This window comes from Lolium perenne, chromosome 4 (genome assembly GCF_019359855.2).
Source record: "Lolium perenne isolate Kyuss_39 chromosome 4, Kyuss_2.0, whole genome shotgun sequence".
Taxonomy (NCBI): domain Eukaryota; kingdom Viridiplantae; phylum Streptophyta; class Magnoliopsida; order Poales; family Poaceae; genus Lolium; species Lolium perenne.
Window position 1 is genome coordinate 313,436,951 of NC_067247.2, and position 10,789 is coordinate 313,447,739.

A 10,789-nucleotide genomic window follows, 5' to 3' on the forward strand; every position below is an offset into this window, starting at 1 on the left:
TGTTGGAGTTGTTTTGAGAGTGGGGACTATCTTCAGGGTGAAAACCTAAGACCTTTGATCGGGCGACGACGACGCTGGTGCACTGTTTCCTTCTTGAAGGTGTCGCTTTTGGAGAGTCTGTATTACAGGTGTTGTCACGGTGGTGGTTGTATTGTTCTTGCTAGGTCTAGAATGTTGTTAGCGGGACTTTTATTTCTTAGTTCTTTTTATTCATTTATGGCCACGTGCATTCGTACTGCCATTAAGGTGAGACGTTGTTGCAAGGCTAGGTGTAATTGATATCTTTTGATATTAATACATTTCCTTTATCTAAAAAGAATATACCGTACAGTACAGGTCCCAAGGACACTAATACTATCGCGTTGCCGCACCGGCACGCCGCGCCTGCCACATCATTTGTGCAGCCAGCGTACTTACGTCCGTCGGCTGCCTTCCAAATGGGCTGCTAGCTGACTAGCTACTGCCCGATGTCTTTCTTGTGGAGGATCTTCCCTGCGAGCACGGCCGTCTCGATGACCCCCTTTATGACGAAGGCCACCTCGCCGACGCCGCACTTATTCCCCGGGAACGTCGGCCCCGCCGGGTTCACCCTGTCGAGGCAGTTGAGCAGGTTCTCGTTGCACATGGTGTTCAGGTAGTCATCTGCACACACCAAGACGACGACACATGTTACACCCAAAATCATTCATCGATAGTAGTAGTAGCTTGTGTTGAGACGGCATGGTTTAGTGCGCACTGGCTGACGAGTGCGATGTGGAGAAACCGTGTGTGTTTTCTCGCAATCATGCCTGCCTGAACGACGCGTGCAAGCGATCCTGCCGCAGGTACAAATGGAAGCGACAGGACGACATGGACGAGCTAATGCCGCAGCGGTGGACATGCCGGTCGCGTCGCACGCATCAAACTATATCCCCTCTCTCATGGCGATGAGGAAGCGAGTACAGAATTTGCGGCTTATCTGGACCATTGCCCAATCAGGAGCGAGTGCATTTGTTAATCTAATCATGCCTAATCTTGCTGGTGCCACCGGCTTTGGCTTGAGATACGATATGTATCTGTTAGGTGGCGTGTCATCTCGTGAACAACTGGCATGAGAGGTTGAGAGGTCTTTGGTGGAGATGTCAAACGAAGCAACAAATTAAAAGGAAACGTGGTTTTTTCTCCTGTCAGATATTTTCGTTTCGGATATCGTTTCAGACAGACAAGTGTGGGGAAGAGACGAAGGGCGACGATTATCTTACTGTTGTGGTCGGCGACGCAGTGGTCGTGGGTCATGCAGCAGGCGTCCAGGGCATCGCAGGGTTTCTCGCCGGGGCAGCCGCTGTAGAGGATTCCGCAGTATTTTCCGTACCTCAGGACAGGAGCAACTTCCGGAGGTGGGTCGCGTACCGGAAACCAAGAACAAACGAGTGTCAGTTGCTTCAGTTCCACGCACTTCCACCTTCCATTATTCAACTGAACCCACTATCCTAGGCTCCTAGCTAGTACTATACTTCCGACTGCAATGCGTGATCTGGTAAAAAAAAAAACTTCCACTATTCAACTGAAGATTACACAAATTCTTCTATCCTGGTTGGCAATGCTGTCGGTAGAAAAAGAATCAGAGTATACGTCCAGCCAGTTCTTGGCAAAATGGATTGCAGAAAAAGATTAGAAGATGGTAACAAGAACGATGAAGTTCCAGATAATAGCGCGATCGACTGCTCTGTTTTTGTCAGCTGCTTTGGAAAACTTAGCAGGGGGGATAGAACCCACAGAGTGCATGCAGAGCTGAACTGCAAAGATTGCTGCAAGTGTAATATGAGTACATGACAGTTAGAGTAGCGGGATCGACTGCCAGCTCTGTTCTTGACAGCTGCTCTGGAAAACTTAGCAGGGGGATAGAACCCACAAACAGACTGCATGCAGAGCTAAACTGCAAGATTGCTGTAACATGAAAACAGTGTCAGAGTTGTGCCGTGCTTACCCGTGCAGAACATGGATTCGCACATCCGGCTACAATCCTTGTCGCCCTGCGCAAATCAATAAAACCATAACCAAACTGATAAACTCCAAGAAGCACTAGGAAAAAGGAAATTCGGATTTTTGTTAGCCATAAGGTAGCTAGTTCTCACGTACCGCCGGTGCTTTCCCTTGGCCGAGAAGGTCACCGACGTTCAGCCCCTGCGAAGCCGTCGCCAGCAAGAGGAGAAGCAGCAAGGAACACCAAGGAGAGAAGCTGAAGAAGGGTCTCATTGTGCTGGTGGTATATTGTCCGGGTGCGGAAGCCTTGGAAAAGGGAGAGAAGTTTTTGGGAGACCAGGTGCAGACTAGGTGATCTATTTTCGCAAGGCAACGGGTAAGTTACTTATATAAGCTTTGGAGCTTGATGTCTGGATTCTGGAAGTGGTGGTGTGATGCAGCAACTAGCACAAGTGAAGTGAGCAGTGCTTGGCTGCATGTAACTGATGACGAAGGAGAGTTTGGGGAGTTAGAACATGAGATGAGGCAGGTACAGTTACCATGCTCTCAAGTCTCAAACAAGAACACATTGATGGCATGGAGGTGTGCCATGGGATATATGCCCTTAGCCGTTTCCTATCCTTATTTGGTAGAGTGGTCGCACTTGCGGGGCTGCACATATCCTAAGCCAGATCAGTAGCACAAAACAGGGATAATAGTCCAGCTGAGTATAATCATGACATTTATCGTTGGTAACCTCTTAGCTGCTTTTATTCCATGGATTAGTTAGTTGTAACTTGTAAGTTGTCAATAAGTTGTCAACTTTGGATTAATAATATTCAGCGTTATTACTGTTTGTGGGGAATATTCAACTATATTCATCATCTCATCTCACTCCATATTCAACATGCTATGGAATAAAATCGCAGTAGCGTTAAAGAATTTCAGTTGACAAAGACTGATAACAAGTTCAGACTACCACGAAGCTATCAAGTTTTGTTTTGTTCTTAACATTATCGCACCTTCGTTGTTGCGTGCATGGTGCACGCAGATCACAAGAGCCTGTATACTATATAACCGCAATCTCATGACAAAGGACGTCACACTTGCATTACAGCTGACGAGTTGCCATCACCGGAGGACACCGGGCGACAAGTGGCTGCAGTTTTGCAACCTCTCTGACCTACGTCTCATCCAAGATTAGGTATCTTATCTTTGTTTATCGGGTAAAGGTGCACCGAACAACGTTAGAAAAGCTAATCTGATGATGTTTGACCACATGCATGGGAAGTCCATGCATGGCCTGTGCTGTTCTGCCTTCACCAGGCTTGGTTAGTTTAATGTTATAGAAGCTAGATCAAACTCAGTCTGTTTAAGCGTCTCCCTGAAGCAAACAAATGACCTTGCAACCGCTGCACATTCTCGCGGCGACTCCTCTAGAACGATAAAAACACAGCAACCAGTAATATTTTTGAGAGTTGAAGGCTTGATGGTAGTTTGCGAGCTTAGTTCAGGTGGAGATTAATTGGTTATGTGTCAATATCTTGTTTCATTTGAATCCTGCTTCCTTCATCAGATCATCTTTAGGTACCATCAAAATCTAAACTAATGCTCCCTCCATTTCATATTTATTGTCGAGAATTATGGTAGAGAGTACTTGCTGGGGAAACATGGCACAGTGGTTAACCCTTAATTGGAGCTACCACACGCTCTTAACGTGATTTGAAAATGTGCAACGTAGTCAGTGTAAACTTAAGCATTACTTGTGTACTAACTAACATGTCGTTGCTCATGTTAAAATAAAACATATGCATCAAACATTTATGAAAAAAAACAAGACACTTCATGGCTCGCTTTCCTGACCATAGACAATATCTCCCATTGGGGAGGAGCTCTCTCCTCACCCTAGACAGTGTCGGTAGGGAGAGAAGCTCTCAGAATAGTTACAGCGGTAGCAAATCAACATAGAGAGACACTAGACATTTTTACGTGGAAAACCTCTCAACTTGAGTGAAAAACTACACGCCGAAGCCCCGCAAATATTCTTCAACTATTATCAAATGGGGTACAACATGTTCTTCTCTAGAAATCATTACCGGATGGTCCGGATCTCATACATCAAGATACGTACGGATGTTGGATGCCAACAATAAAATTTGGGGCACACGAGTCAAGATTGGAGCAACCTCACCAAAGATGGTGGAAACTTAAAAGCGACGAGGTGTAGATCTGGTCTTCACAACCTTCTGGGGTGCGCCTAATGTTTTTATTAAAGCTTCTTCCTGCAATATCTTCTCCCTCTCATCTCTTTGTTTTCTTCTCCCTTTTGCAGTAGAGGCTAACCTGCAATTTTTCGAACTCCACCTTGTTGTGGCTGGATGGGAGTCCCCTCTTTCCTCATGTTCAATGTTTGAAATAACCCTTAGTCATAACAATAATGGGTAGTAGGACCCTGCACCTTTTTGGGACGCCTGAAAGGCTTCAATAGACCATCTCCTCACAACAAGCAACATGAGGAGGATACCTTACAATACTTTGCTTTGTGATTGGTGATAGTGTGATAAACATAGACTTGCATGGCGAGCACCACGTCTGCACCTCTACGATATTAGGCTTTCAGTGAAGAATTCAGATGAATCTCTAGTTATTAATTTGGGAACACCGGAAAATCAGTAGGGTTGGGTCTCGCTTTACATGGACCAAAAAGTGGCTAAACCCGGTTCGATCTTTCCTAGACCGAGTGTTCGTTTCCCCTCTTGGGAAACCATTTACCAACTTTATTCACTCACCGCGGTCACCGGAATTGGGACATATCACACCCCCACTTACTTTCTCCGAGCATGTAAGTTTTATATCTGATCATTTTTTTCCAAACTTGGTGGTGGGAGTCATAGGATTTAATAAAAAATTCTCGTAAGATAGACGCGATTAGTAGTGCAGGATAAACAAATGCTAAATCATGTTGGTTTCGGCAAGCTGGGGGGACGAAAAGTCCTAAAAGGGTGGGTGCCAATTTAGGAAGGAAAAGAAGGGAAACTAAAAATGCAATTATCAAACAAATTAAGGATATGGATAATATTTCAGGCTCGGTGGTTCTAGATGAAGAGGGGTGTTCCCACATGTATCACACCTAGAGGAACAAATGATGCAATTTATCCAAGTCAAGGAGGGGTACTGGTGTCAAAGGGGTAGAATCAACTGATTGCTCAAAGGTGACACGAATAGAGGCTACCTATATGAAATTGTTAATATGAAGCATAGGATATGCATGATCCCAAACCTAGTATCAGATATAGGAGGGGTATCAGAGCAAAGGGAGCTCCAAATCCCACATTTATGCCTTCTACATGGATCTTATGGGATCAAAGGGGGAGGATAGAGTGTTCTCCCACGTGGATGACATGTGGCCCCAAAAAATGATGGTCTCTGTCAATGAAAATGATGTTATGTCGATTACTTTCAACCAAGAAGAACTAGATAAGGTTCTAGCCAATATGAAACCATAGCTCCGCACAAGGCCCAGTGCTTGTGACGGTAAAGCACACGTCCATTGGGAACCCCAAGAGGAAGGTGTGATGTGTAAAGCAACAAGTTTTCCCTCAGTAAGAAACCAAGGTTATCGAACCAGTAGGAGATGAAGGCCACGTGAAGGTTGTTGGTGAAGGAGTGTAGTGCGGCGCAACACCAGGGATTCCGGCGCCAACGTGGAACCTGCACAACACAATCAAAATACTTTGCCCCAACTTAACAGTGAGGTTGTCAATCTCACCGGCTTGCTGAAAACAAAGGATTAAACGTATGGTGTGGAGAATGATGTTTGTTTGCAAAGAACAGTGATTGCAGTAGATTGTATTTCAGATGTAAAAGAATGGACCGGGATCCACAGTTTACTAGTGGTGTCTCTCCAATAAGATAAATAGCATGTTGGGTGAACAAATTACAGGTGGGCAATTGACAAATAGAGAGGGCATAACAATACACATACATATCATGATGACTAACATGAGATTTACTTAGGGCATTACGATAAAGAACATAGACCGCTATCCAGCATGCATCTATGCCTAAAAAGTCCACCTTCGGGTTAGCATCCGCACCCCTTCCAGTATTAAGTTGCAAACAACAGACAATTGCATTAAGTACTGTGCGTAATGTAAACAATACAAATATCCTTAGACAAAGCATTGATGTTTTATCCCTAGTGGCAACAACACATCCATAACCTTAGAACTTTATGTCACTGTCCCAGGTTCAATGGAGGCATGAACCCACTATCGAGCATAAATACTCCCTCTTGGAGTTACAAGTATCAACTTGGCCAGAGCCTCTACTAGCAACGGAGAGCATGCAAGATCATAAACAACACATATATGATAGATCAATAATCAACTTGACATAGTATTCCATATTCATCGGATCCCAACAAACACAACATGTAGCATTACAAATAGATGATCTTGATCGTGATAGGCAGCTCACAAGATCTAAACATGATAGCAGAAGAGGAGAAGACAACCATCTAGCTACTGCTATGTACCCATAGTCTAAGGATGAACTACTCACGCATCAGTTCGGAGGCGGGCATGGTGATGTAGAGCCCTCCGGTGATGATTCCCCTCTCCGGCAGGGTGCCGGAGACGATCTTCAGAATCCCCCGAGATGGGATTGACGGCGGCGGAGTCTCAGTATGTTTTCTCATATCGTGGCTCTCGGTACTAGGGTTTTCGCGACGGAGAGATTATATAGGCGAAGGGGCAGAGTCGGGGGACGCTCGAGGGGCCCACCCCATAAGGCGGCGCGGCCAGGGGTGGGGCCACGCCCCCCTATGGTGTGGCCGCTTCGTCGCCCCTCTTCGTCTCCTCTTCGGACTTCTGGAAGGCTCCGTGGAAAATAAGACCCTGGGTTTTTGTTTCGTCCAATTCCGAGAATATTTCCTGTGTAGGATTTCTGAAACCAAAAACAGCAGAAAACAGGAACTGGCGCTTCGGCATCTTGTTAATAGGTTAGTGCCGGAAAATGCATCAAAATGATATAAAGTGTATATAAAATATGTGAGTATTGTCATAAAACTAGCATGGAACATAAGAAATTATAGATACGTTTGAGACGTATCAAGCATCCCCAAGCTTAGTTCCTACTCGCCCTCGAGTAGGTAAACGATAACAAGGATAATTTCTGAAGTGACATGCTACTATCATAATCTTGATCAATACTATTGTAAAGCATATGAGATGAATGAAGTGATTCAAAGCAATGGTAAAGATAATGACTAAACAACTGAATCATATAGCAAAGACTTTTCATGAATAGTACTTTCAAGACAAGCATCAACAAGACTTGCATAAGAGTTAACTCATAAAGCAATAGATTCTTAATAGAAGGTTTTGAAGCAACACAAAGGAAGATATAAGTTTCAGCAGTTGCTTTCAACTTCAACATGTATATCTCATGGATAATTGTCAACACAAAGTAATATGATGAGTGCAAATAAGCAAGTATGTAAGAATCAATGCACACAGTTGACACAAGTGTTTGCTTCTAAGATAGAAAGAAGTAGGTAAACTGACTCAACATAAAGTAAAAGAAAGGCCCTTCGCAGAGGGAAGCAGGGATTACTCATGTGCTAGAGCTTTTTTGTTTTGAAAATATGGAAACAATTTTGTCAACGGTAGTAATAATTCATATGTGTTATGCATAAAACATCCTATAAGTTGCAAGCCTCATGCATCGAATACCAATAGTGCTCGCACCTTGTCCTAATTAGCTCGGATTTCCATGGATTATCATTGCATTACATATGTTTCAACAAGTGTCACAAAGGGGTACCTCTATGCCACCCGTATAAAGGTCCAAGGAGATAAATCGCATTTGATTTCTCGATTTTGATAGATCTCAACTTGAGGACATCCATACCGGGACAACATAGAAAACAGATAATGGACTCCTCTTTAATGCTTTAAGAATTCAACAACAGATAATATTCTCATAAGAGATTTGAGGATTAATGTCCAAGCTGAAACTTCCACCATGATACATGGCTTTGGTTAGCGGCCCAATGTTCTTCTCTAACAATATGCATACTCAAACCATTCAACTCATGGCAAATCTCCCTTACTTCAGACAAGACGAACATGCATAGCAACTCACATGATATTCAACAAAGGTGTAACAGTTGGTGGCGTCCCCAGAAACATGGTTACCGCTCAACAAGCAACTTATAAGAAATAAGATACATAAGCGACATATTTTTTACTACAATATTTTTTAGGCTAATTTCCCATGAGCTATGTATTGCAAAGACAAGGAATGTAATTGTTTTAAAGGTAGCACGCAAGCAATTTACTTGGAATGGTAGAAAAATACCACATAGTAGGTAGTTATGGTGGACACAAATGGCATAAGTTTTGGCTCAAGGTTTTGGATGCACGAGAAGCATTCCCTCTCAGTACAAGGCTTTGGCTAGCAAGGTTGTTTGAAGCAAACACAAGTATGAACCGGTACAGCAAAACTTACATAAGGACATATTGCAAGCATTATAAGACTCTACACTGTCTTCCTTGTTGTTCAAACACTTTTACGAGAAAATATCTAGACTTCAGAGAGACCAATCATGCAAACCAAATTTCAACAAGATCTACGGTAGTTCTTCACTAATTGGTTTAAACTACATGATGCAAGAGCTTAAACATGATCTATTTGAGAGCTCAAAACAATTGCCAAGTATCAAATTATTCAAGACCATATACCAATTACCACATGAAGCATTTTCTGTTTCCAACCAAATAGCAATGAATGAAGCGGCTTTCAACCTTCGCCATGAACATTAAAAGTAAAACTAAGAACACCAGTGTTCAATATGAAAAAGCGGAGCGTGTCTTTCTCCCATACAATGAATGCTAGGATCCGAATTTATTCAAACACAACCAAAAATAAAAACATACAGACGCTCCAAGTAAAGCATATAAGATGTGACGGAATAAAAATATATTTTCACTAGAGGTGACCTGATAAGTGGTTGATGAAGGAGGGGATGCCTTGGGCATCCCCAAGCTTAGATGCTTGAGTCTTCTTGAAATATGCGGGATGAACCACGGGGGCATCCGCAAGCTTAGACTTTTCACTCTTCTTGATCATATTATATCATCCTCCTCTCTTGATCCTTGAAAATTTCCTCCACACCAAACTCAAAACAATCTCATTAGAGGGTTAGTGCATAATCAAAAATTCACATGTTCAGAGAGGACACAATCATTCCCAACACTTCTGGACATTACCCAAGGCTACTGAAATTTAATGGAGCAAAGAAATCCACTCAAACACAGTAAAGGAGGCAATGTGAAATAAAAGGCAGAATCTGTCAAAACAGAACAGCCCGTAAAGACGAATTTTTTAGAGGCACTTAACATGCTCAGATGAAGAAGCTCAAATTGAATGAAAGTTGCGTACATATCTGAGGATTACTCATGAATTTTCACAGATTTTTTAGACTCTCTTACAGAGAGATCTACTCAAATTCGTGACAGCTAGAAATCTGTTTCTGCGCAGAAATCCAAATCTAGTATCAACCTTAGTATCAAAGATTTTACTTGGCACAACAATGCAATAAAGTAAAGATAAAAAGGTATTTCTACAGTAGTAACAAGCACCTTGACTCAAATATAAAACAAAAATTGCAGAAATAAAATAATGGGTTGTCTCCCATAAGCGCTTTTCTTTAACGCCTTTCAGCTAGGCGCGGAAAGTGTAAATCAAGTAACATCTATAGAAGAAGCATCAACATCATAATTTGTTCTAATAATAGAATCAAAATGTAACTTCATTCTCTTTCTAGGGAAGTGTTCCATACCTTTCTTAAGAGGGAATTGATATTTAATATTTCCTTCTTTCATATCAATAATAGCACCAACAGTTCGAAGAAAGGGTCTTCCCAAAATAATAGGACAAGATGCATTGCATTCAATATCCTAGACAACAAAATCAATAGGGACAAGGTTATTGTTAACCGTAATGTGAACATTATCAATCCTCCCCAAAGGTTTCTTTATAGAATTATCAGCAAGATTAACATCCAAATAACAATATTTCAATGGTGGAAGTCAAGCATATCATAGAGTTTCTTAGGCATAACAGAAATACTTGCACCAAGATCACATAAAGCATTACAATCAAAATCATTGACCTTCATTCTAATGATTGTCTCCCAACCATCTTCTAACTTCCTAGGAATAGAAGCTTCAAGTTTTAATTCCTCTTCTCTACCTTTAATGAGAGCATTTGTAATATGTTTTGTAAATGCCAAATTTATAGCACTAGCATTAGGAATTCTAGAAAGTTTTTGCAAGAACTTAATAACTTCAGATATATGACAATTATCAAAATCAAAACCATTATGATCTAAAGCAATGGGACCATTGTCCCCAATATTCTGAAAAATTTCAGCACTTTTATCACAAACAGTTTCAGCAGTTTCATGCAATTTTGCATGCTTTGTATTAGAAGTAGAATTATGGCCAACACCAATTATTTTACCATTAATAGTAGGAGGTTTATCAACATGTGAAGCATCATCATTACTAGTGGTGGTAATAGTCCAAACTTTAGCTACATTATTCTTTTAGCTAGTTTTTCTTCTCTTTCCCACCTAGCATGCAATTCAACCATCATTCTAATATTGTCATTAATTCGAACTTGGATAGCGTTTGCTGTAGAAAATGACTTAATATCTTTAGTTTCATTAGGCATAACTTTTAGTTTTAAAAGATCAACATCAGCAGCAAGACTATCCACCTTAGAAGCAAGAACATCAATTTTACCAAGCTTTTCCTCAACAGATTTGTTAAAAGCAGTT

General features: G+C 41.8%; 1 protein-coding gene across 1 annotated transcript; it reads right to left on the bottom strand.

Annotated features, from left to right (window-relative positions):
• Positions 1-254: 254 nt before the first annotated feature.
• On the bottom strand, positions 255-2,487 carry LOC127296153 (probable phospholipase A2 homolog 2). The gene is made up of 4 exons (XM_051326182.2): positions 2,119-2,487; positions 1,967-2,012; positions 1,242-1,367; positions 255-642 (listed from the first exon to the last, which is right to left on the bottom strand). Exons 1-4 carry the CDS (start codon positions 2,233-2,235, stop codon positions 458-460), a joined length of 474 nt encoding a protein of 157 aa, XP_051182142.1. The 5' UTR covers positions 2,236-2,487; the 3' UTR covers positions 255-457.
• Positions 2,488-10,789: the final 8,302 nt, after the last annotated feature.

Bases quoted from the DNA above. Each gene is read 5' to 3' on its own strand.
- LOC127296153 (XM_051326182.2), bottom strand. From the start codon at position 2,235: ATGAGACCCTTCTTCAGCTTCTCTCCTTGGTGTTCCTTGCTGCTTCTC. The intron at 2,013-2,118 runs GTACGTGAGAAC...TGATTTGCGCAG, and splicing joins GCCAAGGGAAAGCACCGGCG to GGCGACAAGGATTGTAGCCG. The intron at 1,368-1,966 runs GTAAGCACGGCA...CACCTCCGGAAG, and splicing joins CGAATCCATGTTCTGCACGG to TTGCTCCTGTCCTGAGGTAC.